This window comes from Phyllobates terribilis, unplaced genomic scaffold, assembly GCF_046119375.1.
Source record: "Phyllobates terribilis strain yellow unplaced genomic scaffold, ASM4611937v1 Scaffold_4__5_contigs__length_816908805, whole genome shotgun sequence".
NCBI lineage: Eukaryota > Metazoa > Chordata > Amphibia > Anura > Dendrobatidae > Phyllobates > Phyllobates terribilis.
The window spans coordinates 25,215,007-25,238,817 of NW_027362764.1; the positions used below are offsets into that span (position 1 = coordinate 25,215,007).

Consider the following 23,811-nt stretch of genomic DNA (forward strand, 5'->3'; position numbering starts at 1 on the left):
CTTTCTGCATCTCCTCGCTTCGGAGGCGACTCCGCCCAGGCTCGGGGCTTCATAAATCAGTGCACCCTGCACTTTGAACTCCTGTCCCACCAGTTTAACTCCGACCGGGCCAAAATTGCATTCATCATGTCCCATCTCACCGGGGAGGCCCTGGCCTGGCTAAATCCTCTATGGGAGAGAGGAGACCCCCTGGTATCCAACTTGCCTGCTTTTCTCACGGCTTTCCGGAAAGTCTTCGACGAACCCGGACGGAAGACCTCATCCGCATCATCTCTGCTATGCCTCCGTCAGGAAAGTCTCACCGTGGGCTAATATGCCATACGGTTCCGTACCCTTGCCTCGGAGTTGGCCTGGGATAACGACGCTCTGGTTTCCGTCTTCTGGGAGGTTCTGTCCAGCCGTATTAAAGATGAGCTTGCCGGTCGGGACATTCCTACCACTCTCGATGATTTAATAACTCTTGCCACCCGGATTGACCTACGGTTCTAGGAGCGTGCCAGAGAGGTCACCCGTGAGAGGAGATTACCACGTCTAGCTCCTACTTTTCAGAAACCCGTCACTCCTTCTGTCTCTTACCAGGTACACTCTCCTGAGCCTATGCAGGTCGACCAGACCAAGATGGTCAAGACCCGTCAGGACTTACGCCGTGCCGAGGGGACCTGCTTCTACTGTGGCAGTAAGGAGCACCGGATACGTGCCTGCCCGGAGAGGTCGGGAAACGCCTGTGTCTAGGTTTGCTCAGAGAGGTCCACCTAGACAAGAATAAATCCTCTCCATCCCTGCTGTTGTCAGTTTCAATCGTCTACGGGGAGAACCGTTATTTCGAACTAGCCCAACTTGACTCTGGAGCAGCCGGGAATCTTATCTCACAGTCCCTGGTAGAGAAATACCGCATCCCCACCAAACCTCTGGCTGTACCCTTGTCTGTTGCTGCCGTGGATGGGGGGCTCTTACCACGCCCCATCCAACTCATCACCGAATCCATTACTCTGCAGGTGGGAATGCTGCATTCTGAAAGTATCTCCTTCCATGTTCTGCCTGGACTCTCTCACGCCCTCCTGCTAGGTCTACCTTGGCTCCAGAGACATGCACCCGTTCTTGACTGGCAGACCGGAGAAGTCCTTCGCTGGGGACAGGGCTGCCATAAGACCTGTCTGGTTCCCGTCCATCCCGTCCGTCCTTCTCCTACCCCAGCTAATCTACCTGGACTTCCGATCCCTTATTGGTCTTATGCTGATGTCTTTAATAAAAAGGAAGCAGAGACACTACCCCCTCATAGACCATACGACTGCCCTATCGACTTGTTACCTGGTACTTCTCCTCCCCGTGGGCGTATTTATCCATTATCCGCTGCTGAGACCCGCTCGATGTCCGAATATATTGAGGAGAATCTGGCCAGGGGATTCATCCGGAAATCTACCTCCCCGGCGGGAGCAGGCTTCTTTTTCGTCAAAAAGAAGGACGGCTCTCTCCGTCCCTGTATAGACTATAGAGGCCTTAACCAGATCACGGTGAAGAATAAGTACCCCCTTCCGCTCATTCCGGAGTTATTTGATCGTCTGAGGGGGGCTAGAATCTTCACCAAACTAGACCTCCGTGGGGCGTACAACCTGGTTCGTATCCGTCAGGGGGATGAATGGAAGACGGCATTCAACACCCGGGACGGCCACTATGAATATCTGGTAATGCCCTTTGGCCTCTGTAACGCTCCTGCCATCTTTCAAGAGTTGGTCAATGACATCTTCCGGGACCTTCTCTACTCCTGCGTAGTGGTGTACCTGGACGACATCTTGGTCTTCTCTCCGGATCTCCAGACTCACCGGAGGGACGTTCGTCAGGTCCTGCTCAGGCTCAGGCAGAACCATCTCTACGATAAATATGAGAAGTGCCTCTTTGAGCAGACCTCGCTTCGGTTTCTGGGCTACATTATCTCTCAGACCGGCCTACAAATGGATCCTGAGAAACTGTCTGCCATCGAGAAATGGCCCCGACCGGAGGGGTTGAAGGCCATTCAGCGATTCCTGGGCTTCGCCAACTACTACCGCCTCTTCATACCACACTTCTCTTCCCGGACTGCCCCAATTTCCGCGCTCACCCGTAAGGGTACTAATCCCAAAGAGTGGCCGCCCGAAGCAGAGGAGGCCTTTCTTTCCCTAAAACAGGCCTTCTCTTCCGCCCCGGTGCTGCATCGCCCGGACGGCAACAAGCAGTTCTTCCTGGAAGTTGACGCCTCCTCCTCTGGAGCCGGAGCGGTACTTACTCAAAAATCATCTTCCGGGAGAATGGTAACTTGTGGCTTCTTCTCCAAACTCTTCTCCTCTTCTGAGCGCAACTATTCCATAGGAGACCGAGAGTTATTGGCCATCAAGCTGGCGTTGGAGGAGTGGCGTTACCTACTCGAGGGGGCTCTTCATCCGGTAATAATTTACACTGACCACAAGAACTAGGCTTACCTCCAGCATGCCCAGAGACTTAACCCGCGCCAAGCCCGGTGGTCCTTGTTTTTTGCTCGCTTTGATTTTGTTCTTCATTTTCGCCCGGCTGACAAAAACGTCAAAGCAGACGCCTTGTCCCGATCCTTTCTGGTGTCCGATCTCGAGGAAGAACCTAAACATATCATCGATCCCGCCAGAGTAATGCAGGTGGCTCCCGTGAGTCTAAATCGTCTCCCTCCCGGTAAGACGTTTGTATCAGTACCTGATCGGGAGAAGATCCTACACTGGGGCCATTCGTCTAAGCTAGCTGGCCACGCCGGTCAGAAAAAGACCCTCCAGCTTATTGCCCGGCACTATTGGTGGCCTACCCTGCACAAGGATGTAATAGACTTTGTTTCTGCCTGTGTGTCCTGCGCCCGCAACAAAGTCCCGAGACATCTGCCAGCCGGACGCCTCCTTCCGCTTCCTGTGCCTGCTGCCCCCTGGCAGCATATTGCTATGGACTTCATAACTGATCTCCCCGTCTCTGTCGGTTGTACGGTCATTTGGGTGGTCGCTGACCGCTTTTCCAAGATGGCTCACTTTATTCCCCTGCCAGGCCTCCCGTCTGCACCCGAGCTGGCTAAAGACTTTATCCGCCATATCTTCCGTCTTCATGGCCTGCCCCTCCACATCGTGTCGGATCGTGGGGTACAGTTCACCTCACGTTTCTGGAGAGCCACTTGTAAACTACTAGACGTCACCCTGGACTTCTCCTCCGCTTACCACCCACAGTCCAATGGTCAAGTGGAGCGGATCAATCAGAACCTGACCAGTTACCTCCGGCACTTCGTTAATGCCCACCATTCTGACTGGGTGGATCTCCTACCATGGGCCGAGTTCTCTTATAATAATCACGAGAGCGAATCCTCCTCCAAATCCCCGTTTTTTGTAGTTTTCGGTCAGCATCCTCGGATTCCTTTTCCTGTCTCCACCTCTGTGGACAACCCGGCTGCGGAATCTCTCGTTAGCAAATTTTCCTCCATATGGGAGAGTACCCGGTCCGCACTCCTTCTGTCATCCGAGCGTATGAAAAGACACGCTGACAAAAAACGCCTGGATCCTCCACAATTTCGTCCAGGAGATAAGGTCTGGCTCTCATCTAAATATGTTCGACTCAAGATACCTTCTTACAAGTTAGGGCCTCGGTTCATCGGTCCTCTGGAGGTCATCAGTCAGATCAACCCGGTGGCCTATAAATTGAAACTCCCGGCCAACTTACGGATCCCTAACTCCTTCCATGTATCTCTCCTCAAACCCGTGGTGCTTAACTCTTTTTCCAAGTCTACAGGTACGCCTCCTGCTCCGGTTTCCGCTGAGGACGAGTTTGAGGTAGAGAACATTCTTGCTACCAAAAGGGTAAGAGGGAAGACCTTTTTTCTGGTAGATTGGAAGGGGTTTGGTCCTGAGGAGAGAACGTGGGAACCCCGGGAGAACATTCATGCCCCTCTCATCCTTGCTAAATTTCTGTCTGGCCTAAATAAGGGGGGGCCTAAAGGGGGGGGTACTGTAGTGCCGGCGTCCCTGCCCTCTGCTAGGCAGGGACGCTGTTCCCCTCACCGCTCTGCTCCGTGCCCGGCGTCCCTCTCCCGCTCTGCTGGCAGCGCGCGCTCCTTCCCGGCCACTGTGCTTAGGGCGCGCGCGCGCTCTCCCTCCCTCTTAAAGGGGCCGCGCGCGCCGTCCTAAGGAGTCCCCGGCCAATGGCCGGAGGACTTTACCATATATAAGGCACCTCCTCCAAAATGGAGGTGCCCGAGCAATGTTGTATGCACCTGTGTCTCACCTGTGCTTCAGCCCTCAGGTCCCGTTGCCAGTTACCTGCCAGTTACCTGCCAGATTCCTGCCTGATTACTTGCTACCTGCCTGCTAGTCTGAGGTCCGACGGTCTGCCTTACTAATCCTGTCAGTCTGTCTAAGGACCAGCCAGCCCGCTCACCTGGGAGCGCACATCAGCTACCTGCCTGCTTGCCTGTGGTCCGACGGTCTGCTTTCCAACTCCTGTCAGTCTGTCTATGGACCAGCTTGCCCGCTCACCTGGGAGCGCACATCTGCTACCTGCCTGCTAGCCTACCTGGAGGCTCCGCCGTCACGTGCTGTGACCACCTGCCTGTCCAGTGACTCGTGCCCGCTCACCTGGGAGCGCTCATCTGCTACCAGTCTGCTTGCCTACCCGGAGGCTCTGCCGTCACGTGCTGTGACCACCCGCCTGTCCAGAGACTTCTGCCCGCTCACCTGGGAGCGCTCATCTGTCGCCTGTCCGCTGGTCTTCCTGGTGGCTCCGCCGTCACATGCCGTGACCACCCGTTCATCCAGAGACTCTCGCCTGCTCACCTGGGAGCTCACGTCTATCTTCAGCCGCCACAGGTCGTACCAACCCTATACCTAGAGACTGCCCCGGTCACTTGCCGTGACCTCCAGCCCGTTCACTCAGAGACTGTCCCGTTCACCTGCTGAGACTTCCAGCCCGTCTTCCCTGGTCGCCACCCGCTCCCTTACAAGGACCGCCCCCTTGTATAGTAGCTCAGAGGTTCCGCCTCCCAGACCCGTTACAACGGGAATACTCTGGACCTGCTCTTCTCCCGGCTCTGCTCAGTGTGTGACTCTACTGACTCCTCTACATGAGGACGGGAATACTCTGGACCTGCTCTTCTCCCGGCTCTGCTCTTCTCTTCTACTGACTCCCCTACATGAGGATGGGAATACTCTGAACCTGCTCTTCTCCCGGCTCTGCTCAGTGTGTGACTCTACTGACTCCTCTACATGAGGATGGGAATACTCTGGACCTGCTCTTCTCCCGGCTCTGCTCAGTGTGTGACTCTACTGACTTCTCTACATGAGGATGGGAATACTCTGGACCTGCTCTTCTCCCGGCTCTTCTCCGTGTGCGACTCTACAGACTCCCCTACATGAGGATGGCAATACTCTGGACCTGCTCTTCTCCGTGTACGACTCTACAGACTCCCCTATGTGAGGACGGGAATACCCTGGACCTGCTCTTCTCCCAGCTCTGCTCAGTGTGTGACTCTACTGACTCCTCTACATGAGGATGGGAATACTCTGAACCTGCTCTTCTCCCGGCTCTGCTCTTCTCTTCTACTGACTCCCCTACATGAGGATGGGAATACTCTGAACCTGCTCTTCCCCAGGCTCTGCTCAGTGTGTGACTCTACTGACTCCTCTACATGAGGACGGGAATACTCTGAACCTGCTCTTCTCCTGGCTCTGCTCTTCTCTTCTACTGACTCCCCTACATGAGGATGGGAATACTCTGAACCTGCTCTTCTCCAGGTTCTGCTCAGTGTGTGACTCTACTGACTCCTCTACATGAGGACGGGAATACTCTGGACCTGCTCTTCTCCTGGCTCTGCTCTTCTCTTTACTGACTCCCCTACATGAGGATGGGAGTACTCTGGACCTGCTCTTCTCCCGGCTCTGCTCTTCTCTTCTACTGACTCCCCTACATGAGGATGGGAATACTCTGGACCTGCTCTTCTCCCAGCTCTGCTCAGTGTGTGACTCTACTGACTCCCCTACATGAGGATGGGAATACTCTGGACCTGCTCTTCTCCTGGCTCCTCTCCGTGTGCGACTCTACATACTCCCCTACATGAGGACGGGCATACCCTGGACCTGCTCTTCTCCTGCCTCTGCTCAGTGTGTGACTCTACTGACTCCTCTACATGAGGACGGGTATACTCTGGACCTGCTCTTCTCCCGGCTCTGCTCTTCTCTTCTACTGACTCCCCTACATGAGGATGGGAATACTCTGGACCTGCTCTTCTCCCGGCTCTGCTCAGTGTGTGACTCTACTGACTCCTCTACATGAGGACGGGAATACTCTGGACGTGCTCTTCTCCCGGCTCTGCTCTTCTCTTCTACTGACTCCCCTACATGAGGATGGGAATACTCTGAACCTGCTCTTCTCCCGGCTCTGCTCAGTGTGTGACTCTACTGACTCCTCTACATGAGGATGGGAATACTCTGGACCTGCTCTTCTCCCGGCTCTTCTGCGTGTGCGACTCTACAGACTCCCCTACATGAGGACGGGAATACCCTGGACCTGCTCTTCTCCCGGCTCTGCTCAGTGTGTGACTCTACTGACTCCTCTACATGAGGACGGGAATACTCTGGACCTGCTCTTCTCTCGGCTCTGCTCTTCTCTTCTACTGACTCCCCTACATGAGGATGGGAATACTCTGAACCTGCTTTTCTCCCGGCTCTGCTCAGTGTGTGACTCTACTGACTCCTCTACATGAGGACGGGAATACTCTGGACCTGCTCTTCTCCCGGCTCTGCTCAGTGTGTGACTCTAGTGACTCCCCAACATGAGGATGGGAATACTCTGGACCAGCTCTTCTCCGGGCTCTGCTCAGTGTGCGACTCTACTGAGCCCCCGACATAAGGATGAGAATACTCTGGACCTGCTCTTCTCCCGGCTCTGCTCAGTGTGCGACTCTACTGAGCCCCGACATGAGGATGAGAATACTCTGGACCTGCTCTTCTCCCGGCTCTGCTCAGTGTGCGACTCTACTGACTCCTCAACATGAGGACGGGAATACTCTGGACCTGCTCTTCTCCCGGCTCTGCTCTTCTCTTCTACTGACTCCCCTACATGAGGATGGGAATACTCTGAACCTGCTCTTCTCCTGGCTCTGCTCAGTGTGCGACTCTACTGACTCCTCAACATGAGGACGGGAATACTCTGGACCTGCTCTTCTCCCGGCTCTGCTCTTCTCTTCTACTGACTCCCCTACATGAGGATGGGAATACTCTGAACCTGCTCTTCTCCAGGCTCTGCTCAGTGTGTGACTCTACTGACTCCTCTACATGAGGACGGGAATACTCTGAACCTGCTCTTCTCCCAGCTCTGCTCAGTGTGTGACTCTACTGACTCCTCTACATGAGGACGGGAATACTCTGGACCTGCTCTTCTCCCGGCTCTGCTCTTCTCTTCTACTGACTCCCCTACATGAGGATGGGAATTCTCTGAACCTGCTCTTCTCCAGGCTCTGCTCAGTGTGTGACTCTACTGACTCCTCTACATGAGGACGGGAATACTCTGAACCTGCTCTTCTCCCGGCTCTACTCTTCTCTTCTACTGACTCCCCTACATGAGGATGGGAATACTCTGAACCTGCTCTTCTCCAGGCTCTGCTCAGTGTGTGACTCTACTGACTCCTCTACATGAGGACGGGAATACTCTGGACGTGCTATTCTCCCGGCTCTGCTCTTCTCTTCTACTGACTCCCCTACATGAGGATGGGAATACTCTGGACCTGCTCTTCTCCCGGCTCTTCTCCGTGTGCGACTCTACAGACTCCCCTACATGAGGATGGGAATACTCTGGACCTGCTCTTCTCCCGGCTCTTCTCCGTGTACGACTCTACAGACTCCCCTATGTGAGGACGGGAATACCCTGGACCTGCTCTTCTCCCAGCTCTGCTCAGTGTGTGACTCTACTGACTCCTCTACATGAGGATGGGAATACTCTGAACCTGCTCTTCTCCCGGCTCTGCTCTTCTCTTCTACTGACTCCCCTACATGAGGATGGGAATACTCTGAACCTGCTCTTCCCCAGGCTCTGCTCAGTGTGTGACTCTACTGACTCCTCGACATGAGGACGGGAATACTCTGAACCTGCTCTTCTCCTGGCTCTGCTCTTCTCTTCTACTGACTCCCCTACATGAGGATGGGAATACTCTGAACCTGCTCTTCTCCAGGTTCTGCTCAGTGTGCGACTCTACTGACTCCTCTACATGAGGACGGGAATACTCTGGACCTGCTCTTCTCCCGGCTCTGCTCTTCTCTTCTACTGACTCCCCTACATGAGGATGGGAATACTCTGAACCTGCTCTTCTCCAGGCTCTGCTCAGTGTGTGACTCTACTGACTCCTCTACATGAGGACGGGAATACTCTGGACCTGCTCTTCTCCTGGCTCCTCTCCGTGTGCGACTCTACATACTCCCCTACATGAGGACGGGAATACCCTGGACCTGCTCTTCTCCCGGCTCTGCTCAGTGTGTGACTCTACTGACTCCTCTACATGAGGACGGGAATACTCTGGACCTGCTCTTCTCCCGGCTCTGCTCTTCTCTTCTACTGACTCCCCTACATGAGGATGGGAATACTCTGGACCTGCTCTTCTCCCGGCTCTGCTCAGTGTCTGACTCTAATGACTCCTCTACATGAGGACGGGAATACTCTGGACCTGCTCTTCTCCCGGCTCTGCTCTTCTCTTCTACTGACTCCCCTACATGAGGATGGGAATACTCTGAACCTGCTCTTCTCCCGGCTCTGCTCAGTGTGTGACTCTACTGACTCCTCTACATGAGGATGGGAATACTCTGGACCTGCTCTTCTCCCGGCTCTGCTGAGTGTGTGACTCTACTGACTCCTCTACATGAGGATGGGAATACTCTGGACCTGCTCTTCTCCCGGCTCTTCTCCGTGCGCGAATCTACAGACTCCCCTACATGAGGATGGCAATACTCTGGACCTGCTCTTCTCCCGGCTCTTCTGCGTGTGCGACTCTACAGACTCCCCTACATGAGGACGGGAATACCCTGGACCTGCTCTTCTCCCGGCTCTGCTCAGTGTGTGACTCTACTGACTCCTCTACATGAGGACGGGAATACTCTGGACCTGCTCTTCTCTCGGCTCTGCTCTTCTCTTCTACTGACTCCCCTACATGAGGATGGGAATACTCTGAACCTGCTCTTCTCCCGGCTCTGCTCAGTGTGTGACTCTACTGACTCCTCTACATGAGGACGGGAATACTCTGGACCTGCTCTTCTCCCGGCTCTGCTCAGTGTGTGACTCTACTGACTCCCCAACATGAGGATGGGAATACTCTGGACCAGCTCTTCTCCGGGCTCTGCTCAGTGTGCGACTCTACTGAGCCCCCGACATGAGGATGAGAATACTCTGGACCTGCTCTTCTCCCGGCTCTGCTCAGTGTGCGACTCTACTGAGCCCCCGACATGAGGATGAGAATACTCTGGACCTGCTCTTCTCCCGGCTCTGCTCAGTGTGCGACTCTATTGATCCCTCCGACATGAGGATGGGAATACTCTGGACCTGCTCTTCTCCTGACTCTGCTCAGTGTGTGACTCTACTGACTCCTCAACATGAGGACGGGAATACTCTGGACCTGCTCTTCTCCCGGCTCTGCTCTTCTCTTCTACTGACTCCCCTACATGAGGATGGGAATACTCTGAACCTGCTCTTCTCCAGGCTCTGCTCAGTGTGTGACTCTACTGACTCCTCTACATGAGGACGGGAATACTCTGAACCTGCTCTTCTCCCGGCTCTGCTCTTCTCTTCTACTGACTCCCCTACATGAGGATGGGAATACTCTGGACCTGCTCTTCTCCCAGCTCTGCTCAGTGTGTGACTCTACTGACTCCCCTACATGAGGATGGGAATACTCTGGACCTGCTCTTCTCCTGGCTCCTCTCCGTGTGCGACTCTACATACTCCCCTACATGAGGACGGGAATACCCTGGACCTGCTCTTCTCCCGGCTCTGCTCAGTGTGTGACTCTACTGACTCCTCTACATGAGGATGGGAATACTCTGGACCTGCTCTTCTCCCGGCTCTGCTCTTCTCTTCTACTGACTCCCCTACATGAGGATGGGAATACTCTGAACCTGCTCTTCTCCCGGCTCTGCTCAGTGTGTGACTCTACTGACTCCTCTACATGAGGACGGGAATACTCTGGACCTGCTCTTCTCCCGGCTCTGCTCTTCTCTTCTACTGACTCCCCTACATGAGGATGGGAATACTCTGAACCTGCTCTTCTCCCGGCTCTGCTCAGTGTGTGACTCTACATGAGGATGGGAATACTCTGGACCTGCTCTTCTCCCGTCTCTGCTGAGTGTGTGACTCTACTGACTCCTCTACATGAGGATGGGAATACTCTGGACCTGCTCTTCTCCCTGCTCTTCTCCGTGTGCGACTCTACAGACTCCCCTACATGAGGATGGCAATACTCTGGACCTGCTCTTCTCCCGGCTCTTCTGCGTGTGCGACTCTACAGACTCCCCTACATGAGGACGGGAATACTCTGGACCTGCTCTTCTCCTGGCTCTGCTCAGTGTGTGACTCTACTGACTCCTCTACATGAGGACGGGAATACTCTGGACCTGCTCTTCTCTCGGCTCTGCTCTTCTCTTCTACTGACTCCCCTACATGAGGATGGGAATACTCTGAACCTGCTCTTCTCCCGGCTCTGCTCAGTGTGTGACTCTACTGACTCCTCTACATGAGGACGGGAATACTCTGGACCTGCTCTTCTCCCGGCTCTGCTCAGTGTGTGACTCTACTGACTCCCCAACATGAGGATGGGAATACTCTGGACCTGCTCTTCTCCGGGCTCTGCTCAGTGTGCGACTCTACTGAGCCCCCGACATGAGGATGAGAATACTCTGGACCTGCTCTTCTCCCGGCTCTGCTCAGTGTGCGACTCTACTGAGCCCCCGACATGAGGATGAGAATACTCTGGACCTGCTCTTCTCCCGGCTTTGCTCAGTGTGCGACTCTATTGATCCCTCCGACATGAGGATGGGAATACTCTGGACCTGCTCTTCTCCTGGCTCTGCTCAGTGTGTGACTCTACTGACTCCTCAACATGAGGACGGGAATACTCTGGACCTGCTCTTCTCCCGGCTCTGCTCAGTGTGTGGCTCTACTGACTTCCCAACATGAGGACGGGAATACTCTGGACCTGCTCTTTTCTCGGCTCTGCTCAGTGTGCGACTCTACTGACTCCCCGACATGAGGACGGGAATACCCTGGACCTGCTCTTCTCCCGGCTCTGCTCAGTGTGCGAATCCACTGACTCCCCAACATGAGGATGGGAATACTCTGGACCTGCTCTTCTCCCGGCTCTGCTCAGTATGTGACTCTTCTGACTCCCCTACATGAGGATGGGAATACTCTGGACCTGCTCTTCTCCGTGTGCGACTCTACTGACTCCCTTACATGAGGACAGGAATACTCTGGACCTGGTCTTCTCCCGGCTCTTTTCCGTGTGACTCTACTGACTCCCCAACATGAGGAAGAGAATACTCTGGACCTGCTCTTCTCCCGGCTCTTCTCCGTGTGACTCTACTGACTCCCCTCTGATGAGGTCAGGAATACTCTGGACCTGCTCTTCTCCCGCCTCTGCTCCGTGTGCGACTCTACTCACTGCCCTACATGAGGATGGGAATACTCTGGACCTGCTCTTCTCCTGGCTCTGCTCAGTGTGCGACACTACTGACTCCCCTACAAGAGGATGGGAATACTCTGGACCTGCTCTTCACCTGGCTCTGCTCAGTGTTCGACTCTACTGACTCCTCTACATGAGGACGGGAATACTCTGGACTCGCTCTTCTCCCGGCTCTGCTCAGTGTGCGACTCTACTGACTCCCCTACATGAGGATGGGAATACTCTGGACCTGCACTTCTCCCGGCTCTGCTCAGTGTGTGACTCTACTGACTCCTCTACATGAGGACGGGAATACTCTGGACCTGCTCTTCTCCCGGCTCTGCTCTTCTCTTCTACTGACTCCCCTACATGAGGACGGGAATACTCTGAACCTGCTCTTCTCCCGGCTCTGCTCAGTGTGCAACTCTACTGTCTCCCCTACATGAGGATGGGAATACTCTGGACCTGCTCTTCTCCCGGATCTTCACCGTGTGCGACTCGACTGACTCCCCTACATGAGGATGGGAATACTCTGGACTTGCTCTTCTCCCGTCTCTTCTCCGTGTGCGACTCTACTGACTTCCCTACATGAGGATGGGAATACTCTGGACCTGCTCTTCTCCCGGCTCTTCTCCGTGTGCGACTCTACTGACTCCCCTACATGTGGACGGGAATACTCTGGACCTGCTCTTCTCCAGGCTCTGCTCAGTGTGTGACTCTACAGGCTCCCCTACATGAGGATGGGAATACCCTGGACCTGCTCTTCTCCCGGCTCTGCTCAGTGTGTGACTCTACTGACTCCTCTACATGAGGACGGGAATACTCTGGACCTGCTCTTCTCCCGGCTCTGCTCTTCTCTTCTACTGACTCCCCTACATGAGGATGGGAATACTCTGGACCTGCTCTTCTCCCGGCTCTTCTCCGTGTGCGACTCTACTGACTCCTCTACATGAGGACGGGAATACTCTGGACCTGCTCTTCTCTTCTACTGACTCCCCTACATGAGGATGGGAATACTCTGAACCTGCTCTTCTCCCGGCTCTGCTCAGTGTGTGACTCTACTGACTCCTCTACATGAGGACGGGAATACTCTGGACCTGCTCTTCTCCCGGCTCTGTTCCGTGTGCGACTCTACTGACTCCCCTACATGAGGATGGGAGTACTCTGCACCTACTCTTCTCCCAGCTCTGCTCAGTGTGCGAATCTACTGACTCCCCTACATGAGGACGGGAATACTCTGAACCTGCTCTTCTCCCGACTCTGCTCAGTGTGCGACTCTACTGACTCCCCTCTGATGAGGTCAGGAATACTCTGGACCTGCTCTTCTCCCGGCTCTGCTCCGTGTGCTTATCTACTGACTCCCTTCTCATGAGGACGGGAATACTCTGGACCTGCTCTCCTCCTGGCTCTGCTCCGTGTGCGACTCTACTCACTGCCCTACATGAGGATGGGAATACTCTGGACCTGCTCTTCTCCTGGCTCTGCTCAGTGTGCGACACTACTGACTCCCCTACAAGAGGATGGGAATACTCTGGACCTGCTCTTCTCCTGGCTCTGCTCAGTGTGCGACACTACTGACTCCCCTACAAGAGGATGGGAATACTCTGGACCTGCTCTTCTCCCGGCTCTGCTCCGTGTGCGACTCTACTGACTCCCCTACATGAGGATGGGAGTACTCTGCACCTACTCTTCTCCCAGCTCTGCTCAGTGTGCGAATCTACTGACTCCCCTACATGAGGACGGGAATACTCTGGACCTGCTCTTCTCCCGGCTCTGCTCAGTGTGTGACTCTACTGACTCCTCTACATGAGGACGGGAATACTCTGGACCTGCTCTTCTCCCACCTCTGCTCAGTGTGTGACTCTACTTACTCCTCTACATGAGGATGGGAATACTCTGGACCTGCTCTTCTCCTGGCTCTGCTCAGTGTGTGACTCTACTGACTCCCCTACATGAGGATGGGAATACTCTGGACCTCCTCTTCTCCCAGCTCTGCTCAGTGTGTGACTCTACTGACTCCTCTACATGAGGACGGGAATACTCTGGACCTGCTCTTCTCCCGGCTCTGCTCAGTGTGTGACTCTACTGACTCCCCTACATGAGGATGGGAATACTCTGGACCTCCTCTTCTCCCAGCTCTGCTCAGTGTGTGACTCTACTGACTCCTCTACATGAGGACGGGAATACTCTGGACCTGCTCTTCTCCCAGCTCTGCTCAGTGTGCGACTCTACTGACTCCTCTACATGAGGATGGGAATACTCTGGACCTGCACTTCTCCCGGCTCTGCTCAGTGTGTGACTCTACTGACTCCTCTACATGAGGACGGGAATACTCTGGACCTGCTCTTCTCCAGGCTCTGCTCTTCTCTTCTACTGACTCCCCTACATGAGGACGGGAATACTCTGAACCTGCTCTTCTTCCGGCTCTGCTCAGTGTGCGACTCTACTGTCTCCCCTACATGAGGATGGCAATACTCTGGACCTGCTCTTCTCCCGGATCTTCTCCGTGTGCGACTCGACTGACTCCCCTACATGAGGATGGGAATACTCTGGACTTGCTCTTCTCCCGTCTCTTCTCCGTGTGCGACTCTACTGACTTCCCTACATGAGGATGGGAATACTCTGGACCTGCTTTTCTCCAGGCTCTGCTCAGTATGTGACTCTACAGGCTCCCCTACATGAGGATGGGAATACCCTGGACCTGCTCTTCTCCCGGCTGTTCTCCGTGTGAGACTCTACAGACTCCCCTACATGAGGATGGGAATACTCTGGACCGGCTCTTCTCCCAGCTCTGCTCAGTGTGCGACTCTACAGACTCCCCTACATGAGGACGGGAATACTCTGGACCTGCTCTTCTCCCGGCTCTGCTCAGTGTGTGACTCTACTGACTCCTCTACATGAGGACGGGAATACTCTGGACCTGCTCTTCTCCCGGCTCTGCTCCGTGTGCGACTCTACTGACTCCCCTACATGAGGATGGGAGTACTCTGCACCTACTCTTCTCCCAGCTCTGCTCAGTGTGCGAATCTACTGACTCCCCTACATGAGGACGGGAATACTCTGGACCTGCTCTTCTCCCGGCTCTGCTCAGTGTGTGACTCTACTGACTCCTCTACATGAGGACGGGAATACTCTGGACCTGCTCTTCTCCCACCTCTGCTCAGTGTGTGACTCTACTTACTCCTCTACATGAGGATGGGAATACTCTGGACCTGCTCTTCTCCTGGCTCTGCTCAGTGTGTGACTCTACTGACTCCCCTACATGAGGATGGGAATACTCTGGACCTCCTCTTCTCCCAGCTCTGCTCAGTGTGTGACTCTACTGACTCCTCTACATGAGGACGGGAATACTCTGGACCTGCTCTTCTCCCGGCTCTGCTCAGTGTGTGACTCTACTGACTCCCCTACATGAGGATGGGAATACTCTGGACCTCCTCTTCTCCCAGCTCTGCTCAGTGTGTGACTCTACTGACTCCTCTACATGAGGACGGGAATACTCTGGACCTGCTCTTCTCCCAGCTCTGCTCAGTGTGTGACTCTACTGACTCCTCTACATGAGGATGGGAATACTCTGGACCTGCTCTTCTCCTGGCTCTGCTCAGTGTGTGACTCTACTGACTCCCCTACATGAGGATGGGAATACTCTGGACCTCCTCTTCTCCCAGCTCTGCTCAGTGTGTGACTCTACTGACTCCCCTACATGAGGATGGGAATACTCTGGACCTGCTCTTCTCCCGGCTCTGCTCAGTGTGTGACTCTACTGACTCCCCTACATGAGGATGGGAATACTCTGGACCTGCTCTTCTCCTGGCTTTGCTCAGTGTGCGAATCTACTGACTCCCCTACATGAGGACGGGAATACTCTGGACCTGCTCTTCTCCTGGCTCAGCTCAGTGAAAGGCTTTACTGACTCTCCTCTCCGGTCTCTGACCACAACCTACTTTCCTTCTGTCAGTGACTGTCGCCCACTCAGGACCCCCCACTGACCGCACATACAGAGACCTACGCGCCATCAACACCCAGCAGCTTATAGAGAATCTACAGCCCACAAAAGTCCCGATCTCCTCCCGCTCCGGTCTCAGCATCATCACATTATAGGAATACATTGCAGAGCGCCATGGATGAAGGCGGCTACACGGAGAACGACCTGACACACGACGACCCTGGCAAACACGTCCTCTCCACAGTGCTGCACAGTCCTACATCTCCTCTTCATCTGTCTACCACCTACCCATCCTCTCCATAGTGCTGTACCGCCCTACATCTCCTCATCTGTGTACCACCTACCCATCCTCTAAACAGTGCTGCACCGCCCTACATCTCCTCATCTATATCTACTACCCTACCTGTCCTCTCCACAGTGCTGCACCGCCCTACATCTCTTCCTCATCTATCTACCACCCAATGTCCTCTCCACAATGTTGCACCCTCTACATCTCCTCCTCATCTGTCTACCACCTACCGTCCTCTCCACAGTGCTGCACCCCACTACATCTCCTCCTCATTTCTGTCTACCACCTACCCGTCCTCTCAACAGTGCTGCACCGCCCTACATCTCGTCCTCATCTGTCTACCACCTACCCGTCCTCTCCACAGTGCTGCACCGCCCTACATCTCATCTGTCTACCACCTACCCGTCCTCTCCACAGTGCTGCACCGCCCTACATCTCGTCCTCATCTGTCTACCACCTACCCGTCCTCTCCACAGTGCTGCACCGCCCTACATCTCGTCCTCATCTGTCTACCACCTACCCGTCCTCTCCACAGTGCTGCACCGCCCTACATCTCCTCATCTGTCTACCACCTACCCGTCCTCTCCACAGTGCTGCACCGCCCTACATCTCCTACTCATCTGTCTACCACCTACCCATCCTCTCCACAGTGCTGCACTGCCCTACATCTCCTCCTCACCTATATCTACCACCCTACCTGTCCTCTCCACAGTGCTGCACCGCCGTACATCTCCTCCTCATGTCTGTCTACCACCTACCGTCCTCTCCACAGTGCTGCACCGCCCTACATCTCCTCATCTATATCTACTACCCTACCTGTCCTCTCCACAGTGCTGCACCGCCCTACATCTCCTCATCTATATCTACTACCCTACCTGTCCTCTCCACAGTGCTGCACCGCCCTACATCTCCTCCTCATCTATCTACCACGTCTGCTCTTGTGATCACGTTCCCGCTTATTGTACAGCGCTGCGGAATATGTCAGCGCTATAGGAATAACACTATAATTCCTTTACCTCTGTGGTCGTCCTGTCTCATTAAAGGGTCACAATGCTCCTCTGTCCACCTGCTTTACACTGCAGCTACACTCCATCAGGACACATCAGAGACCTGTGGCTGCAGCTCAGCTGCACCGGACCCTGGAGTCGGTGGTCGTCTGAACTCCCCTCCTGGCTCATCAGAGGCTCAGGCTGCAGCTTTCTTCTCCATTCTTTAAACTCCAGCTGAATCTGGCCAAACTATCTGCGGTATAATCAGCTCAGGGTGAGATCAGTACAAGCAGAGCTGCAGTGTAAAGCATGGTGGCGCATGGCCAATAATGCATTAGGAGTCAGTGACTTACACAGTTACATTGGGGAGAACAGCTTTGCCCTTGTGCTTTTCACTGCAGAGCTGCTCGCCCGGCAGTGGGAGGAGTCAGGCACATCGCTCCACACAACAACCAATAAGACTGCGGCTTTCAAGTGACCCCGGCAGAGCAGAAATGAATAAAGCGATCTGATTGGTTGTTCTGGGTAACGTCTCATCCTTCTCCCCGAGGAGACTGACACCCGGTGATGACAAGGCCCGGAGCTCACACAGAAGCTACTAGAAGTGCACTCACTCAGATTTCCCGGGTCCGGCCACACACAGCGGCGCACTCTCACTTCCGGCGGCGGCAGGAGAGGGAAGAGCTTTCCGGTCACATGACAGGTAATGCAGATGATGAGCGCCGCCATTATTAGTGTGGGCAAATCCTGTGACTGACGTGAGGGCGGGAACAATTCATGTAAGAGAGAGCGGCCATATCCAGCTTGTGAGGAGAGAGAGCGGCCATATCCAGTGTGTGAGGGGAGAGAGCGGCCATATCCAGCGTGTGAGGGGAGAGAGAGCGGCCATATCCAGCGTGTGAGGGGAGAGAGCGGCCATATCCAGCGTGTGAGGGGAGAGAGAGCGGCCATATCCAGCGTGTGAGGGGAGAGAGAGCGGCCATATCCAGCGTGTGAGGGGAGAGAGCGGCCATATCCAGCGTGTGAGGGGAGAGAGAGCGGCCATATCCAGCGTGTGAGGGGAGAGAGAGCGGCCATATCCAGCGTGTGAGGGGAGAGAGCAGCCATATCCAGCGTGTGACGGGAGAGAGCGGCCATATCCAGCGTGTGACGGGAGAGAGCGGCCATATCCAGCGTGTGAGGGGAGAGAGCGGCCATATCCAGCGTGTGAGGAGAGAGAGCGGCCATATCCAGCGTGTGAGGTGGAGAGAGCGGCCATATCCAGCGTGTGAGGGGAGAGAGCAGCCATATCCAGCGTGTGACGGGAGAGAGCGGCCATATCCAGCGTGTGACGGGAGAGAGCGGCCATATCCAGCGTGTGAGGGGAGAGAGCGGCCATATCCAGCGTGTGAGGAGAGAGAGCGGCCATATCCAGCGTGTGAGGGGAGAGAGCTGTCGCGCCCAGCGTGTGAGGGGAGAGAGCAGCCATATCCAGCGTGTGACGGGAGAGAGCGGCCATATCCAGCGTGTGACGGGAGAGAGCGGCCACGCCCAGCGTGTGAGGTGGAGAGCGGCCATATCCAGCGTGTGAGGGGAGAGAGCGGCCATATCCAGCGTGTGAGGGGAGAGAGCGGCCATATCCAGCGTGTGAGGGGAGAGAGCGGCCATATCCAGCGTGTGAGGGGAGAGAGCGGCCGTATCCAGCGTGTGAGGGGAGAGAGCGGCCGTATCCAGCGTGTGAGGAGAGAGAGCGGCCATATCCAGCGTGTGAGGAGAGAGCTGTCGCGCCCAGCGTGTGCGGTGGAGAGAGCGGCCATATCCAGCGTGTGAGGGGAGAGAGCAGCCATATCCAGCGTGTGACGGGAGAGAGCGGCCATATCCAGCGTGTGACGGGAGAGAGCGGCCGCGCCCAGCGTGTGAGGTGGAGAGCGGCCATATCCAGCGTGTGAGGGGAGAGAGCGGCCATATCCAGTGTGTGAGGGGAGAGAGCGGCCATATCCAGTGTGTGAGGGGAGAGAGAGCGGCCATATCCAGCGTGTGATGGGAGAGAGAGCGGCCATATCCAGCGTGTGAGGGGAGAGAGAGCGGCCATATCCAGCGTGTGAGGGGAGAGAGAGCGGCCATATCCAGCGTGTGAGGGGAGAGAGCGGCCATATCCAGTGTGTGAGGGGAGAGAGCGGCCATATCCAGTGTGTGAGGGGAGAGAGAGCGGCCATATCCAGCGTGTGAGGGGAGAGAGAGCGGCCATATCCAGTGTGTGAGGGGAGAGAGCGGCCATATCCAGTGTGTGAGGGGAGAGAGAGCGGCCATATCCAGCGTGTGAGGGGAGAGAGAGCGGCCATATCCAGTGTGTGAAGGGAGAGAGAGCGGCCATATCCGGTGTGTGAGGGGAGAGAGAGCGGCCATATCCAGCGTGTGAGGGGAGAGAGAGCGGCCATATCCAGCGTGTGAGGGGAGAGAGAGCGGCCATATCCAGCGTGTGAGGGGAGAGAGAGCGGCCATATCCAGCGTGTGAGGGGAGAGAGAGCGGCCATATCCAGCGTGTGAGGGGAGAGAGAGCGGCCATATCCAGCGTGTGAGGGGAGAGAGAGCGGCCATATCCAGCGTGTGAGGGGAGAGAGAGCGGCCATATCCAGCGTGTGAGGGGAGAGAGAGCGGCCATATCCAGCGTGTGAGGGGAGAGAGAGCGGCCATATCCAGCGTGTGAGGGGAGAGAGAGCGGCCATATCCAGCGTGTGAGGGGAGAGAGAGCGGCCATATCCAGCGTGTGAGGGGAGAGAGAGCGGCCATATCCAGCGTGTGAGGGGAGAGAGAGCGGCCATATCCAGCGTGTGAGGGGAGAGAGAGCGGCCATATCCAGCGTGTGAGGGGAGAGAGAGCGGCCATATCCAGCGTGTGAGGGGAGAGAGAGCGGCCATATCCAGCGTGTGAGGTGGAGAGAGCGGCCATATCCAGCGTGTGAGGGGAGAGAGCGGCCATATCCAGCGTGTGACGGGAGAGAGCGGCCATATCCAGCGTGTGACGGGAGAGAGCGGCCATATCCAGCGTGTGAGGGGAGAGAGCGGCCATATCCAGCGTGTGAGGAGAGAGAGCGGCCATATCCAGCGTGTGAGGGGAGAGAGCTGTCGCGCCCAGCGTGTGAGGTGGAGAGAGCGGCCATATCCAGCGTGTGAGGGGAGAGAGCAGCCATATCCAGCGTGTGACGGGAGAGAGCGGCCATATCCAGCGTGTGACGGGAGAGAGCGGCCACGCCCAGCGTGTGAGGTGGAGAGCGGCCATATCCAGCGTGTGAGGGGAGAGAGCGGCCATATCCAGCGTGTGAGGGGAGAGAGCGGCCATATCCAGCGTGTGAGGGGAGAGAGCGGCCATATCCAGCGTGTGAGGGGAGAGAGCGGCCGTATCCAGCGTGTGAGGGGAGAGAGCGGCCGTATCCAGCGTGTGAGGAGAGAGAGCGGCCATATCCAGCGTGTGAGGGGAGAGAGCTGTCGCGCCCAGCGTGTGCGGTGGAGAGAGCGGCCATATCCAGCGTGTGAGGGGAGAGAGCAGCCATATCCAGCGTGTGACGGGAGAGAGCGGCCATATCCAGCGTGTGAGGGGAGAGAGCGGCCGCGCCCAGCGTGTGAGGTGGAGAGCGGCCATATCCAGCGTGTGAGGGGAGAGAGCGGCCGTATCCAGCGTGTGAGGGGAGAGAGCGGCCGTATCCAGCGTGTGAGGGGAGAGAGCGGCCGTATCCAGCGTGTGAGGAGAGAGAGCGGCCATATCCAGCGTGTGAGGGGAGAGAGCTGTCGCGCCCAGCGTGTGCGGTGGAGAGAGCGGCCATATCCAGCGTGTGAGGGGAGAGAGCAGCCATATCCAGCGTGTGACGGGAGAGAGCGGCCGTGCCCAGCGTGTGAGGTGGAGAGCGGCCGCGCCCAGCGTGTGAGGTGGAGAGCGGCCATATCCAGCGTGTGAGGGGAGAGAGCGGCCGTATCCAGCGTGTGAGGGGAGAGAGCGGCCGTATCCAGCGTGTGAGGGGAGAGAGCGGCCGTATCCAGCGTGTGAGGGGAGAGAGCGGCCGTATCCAGCGTGTGAGGGGAGAGAGCGGCCGTATCCAGCGTGTGAGGGGAGAGAGCGGCCGTATCCAGCGTGTGAGGGGAGAGAGCGGCCGTATCCAGCGTGTGAGGGGAGAGAGCGGCCGTATCCAGCGTGTGAGGGGAGAGAGAGGCCGTATCCAGCGTGTGAGGGGAGAGAGCGGCCGTATCCAGCGTGTGAGGGCAGAGAGAGGCCGTATCCAGCGTGTGAGGGGAGAGGGCATCCGTTGTCCAGCGCGTGGGAGGAGGGGAGCGCGGCATTTGTCCGGCGCGTGGGAGGAGGGGAGAGGGCGGCCGTTGTCCGGCGCGTGGGAGGAGGGGAGCGTGGCTATTGTCCGGCGGTTGTGAGGAGGGGAGCGCGGCCGTTTCTCGCGCGGCTATAGTCCTGGTCATGGTTATTGGCCCCATGAAGTGTAAGGACATAATGTGGAATATCTCTAGACATAAATGAATGAAGTGCAGCAGTTTTTTGTATATTTTTGTGTTAAATGCAAAAGAGCAAATGATAAACAATAATTTATAACAAAAAACAATGGGAGGGAAAAATAGAAAAACCTGAAGCTGCTGTCACTGGTATTGGCTCCTTTACATTAATTTAGTATGGAAACACATTTTGACTCTTTTGTGGTAAATCACAAAAGAGATTCACCTGTGATTAATTGTCGGTGCCCATGTGACATGAATTAGCCAATGAATGATGACTTCAATGTTTTAAAAAGCCACATGGTAGGCTCTGTTCCTTTATCACAGTGGTGAAGACAAAGGAGCTGAGAACATCAGAGCTGTTATTATTAGCAAACACAAGACTTACTGTCGGGGTTCCTCAAGGATCAGTCTTAGGTCCCCTCCTCTTCTCCTTATACACCGCTCCTATTGGACAAACAATCAGCAGATTCGGTTTTCAGTACCATCTCTATGCTGATGACACCAATTATACACCTCTGCTCCGGACATCACCCCTGCATTATTACAAAATACCAGTGATTGTCTTTCCGCCGTCTCTAACATTATGTTCTCCCTCTATCTAAAATTGAATTTGTCAAAAACTGAACTACTCGTATTTCCTCCCTCCACTAACCTACCTGTGCCCGATATTGCCATTACCGTTTGTGGCTCCAGCTCTAGAATAAGAACTTTTCTTACCTTTGACTCGCTCTTATTCATTCCCGTCTGGACTACTGCAACTCTCTACTAATTGGTTTTCCTCTTACTAAACTCTCCCCCCTCCAATCCGTCTTTAATACAGCAGCCAGGATCATATTCCTCGCCAACCGCTACACCGATGCCTCCACCCTGTGCCAGTCATTGCACTGGTTGCCCAGGGTTTGCTCTGCTGGCACCAAGGTCTGTTCTTGTGTGGGTGCCATCACAGCAAACGTGTGGAAATGATCCATGATCACCAATATGTTCTTGTATCCTCACATCTATTAATGTCAGAGAGCCTATCCTCACCCGTTGTACGGTGTAGATAGCCGGGATGTTATCTATCGGGGGCCGGGGCTGGGCTTGCGATTATTAAGGCTCTTCTCTGTGGTCTGGGGAAGTAATTGAATGTTTGCCCCCAGGTAAAATCCTTTGCTGGCTCGATATGCCCCATCCTGTTATGCATTCAGTAGGACACCCCGCTCACTTCATTTTCTGGGAGGTCTCAGTGGATAGCGTGATCGGTCCAGCATGGCCTTACGGAGAATCAGCCTGTCTCACCGCTGTGCCAGTCTCTCTTTGTATCTGTGCTGATACCCTTCTGTCAGCCACCTCCTCACAATATCTACCTGTTCTCTCATCCGGGGCTGTGGAGTCGGTGTCCATTTTGGTGGAGTCGGTATAAAATGGTTAGACTCCTAAAATCTATAATAAATTGGGTACAGTAGTTCAATGCAGTTTGTGGGGAATATTTTTTCTTAAGAATTTGGGAAAGTTATGAAATGTCCTATAAATGTCTGTCCTATTCCTGATCTCACGGTCTGGACTTTTAGCTGAGATGAATCTGTGCTGCAGTTTATGTACATGATAAGTAGTGAAGCTTCTCCTCTACAGATAAGGGGAAAAAGAAACAAACACACAGGGAAGGAATGCCAGCACTCATCTCAGAACTTCTGGAGTGAACAGGAAAGCAGGATTAAGGTAAGTACTTCCTAAAGCATTTATGCTCCTACAGCCAGCACTTCCCTGTCTCCACCATGATGACGACTCTCCTTCTCCATCTCCTTCATTATCTCTTCCTCCTCATTACTCTCTTCAGCCCATCCACGTAGGAGAGACGGGACAAAGCTTGTGTGGGTACAAGGCTTGTATATAATAATGATTAAAAGCCTGATGTTACCATTTCACTAGAGTAAATTTATCACTTAAACATGAGCCATGTATGAGGGAGTCGGTGTCATGGAAATGGAGGAGTCGGAGGGTTGGCTTACCGACCCCACAGCCCTGCTCTCGTCACTGTGTGACCCACCATTCTTCACTGGTTCCACCAGTCTCATGATTAGCATTTCAAGACACTTCAGGCTAGGATAGTCCTGTGCCAACTGCTTGTCAGGGGTCCTAAAGTTTTGAATCTCTTCATTGGAGGGGCTGATTGCAGCTTCCCCCAGATTACGAGATAGGGCACCGGCATTTTTATTGCTGCAGCCTGGTCCAGACAGTGTCTTGCACTTTCATCATTGCCAGGTCTTGCCGCCCAGGGCTGCTCTAATGTCCTGAGCTCAGGGCTATCTAAATATGCCAAATGTATGTTTTCAGTTCTTAGCGTGAATTTTATACCCGTCAAGATGTCTGCGATCTTCCTACTGACCCCCCACACTCCTGCCAACAGCTCTAACCTGGTGAGCCGTAGTTTTCAGGACTCTGTGTGCCATCTCTGCCAGTTCTACCATAAG

At 54.9% G+C, this 23,811-nt stretch overlaps 2 protein-coding genes across 3 annotated transcripts in view; one reads left to right on the forward strand and one right to left on the reverse strand.

Moving 5' to 3' along the window:
* The window catches only part of CUNH1orf35 (chromosome unknown C1orf35 homolog), a 72,653-nt gene extending 55,031 nt beyond the window's left edge, over positions 1–17,622 (reverse strand). Inside the window, exon 1 of one of the 2 annotated variants that reach the window (XM_073677181.1) lies at positions 17,501–17,622. The gene's annotated coding sequence lies outside the window, so the exon portion shown is untranslated. Of the gene's footprint in view, positions 1–16,913; positions 17,042–17,500 lie in introns of those variants that run through there. The other variant, XM_073677182.1, reaches the window with a different exon arrangement.
* Positions 15,783–23,811, forward strand: part of LOC141264605 (uncharacterized) — a 69,741-nt gene continuing 61,712 nt past the window's right edge. Inside the window, exons 1-3 of the mRNA XM_073676883.1 lie at positions 15,783–15,831; positions 17,622–17,665; positions 22,973–23,059. Coding sequence (XP_073532984.1) covers positions 15,783–15,831; positions 17,622–17,665; positions 22,973–23,059 — 180 coding nt within the window. The remainder of the gene's footprint in view (positions 15,832–17,621; positions 17,666–22,972; positions 23,060–23,811) is intronic.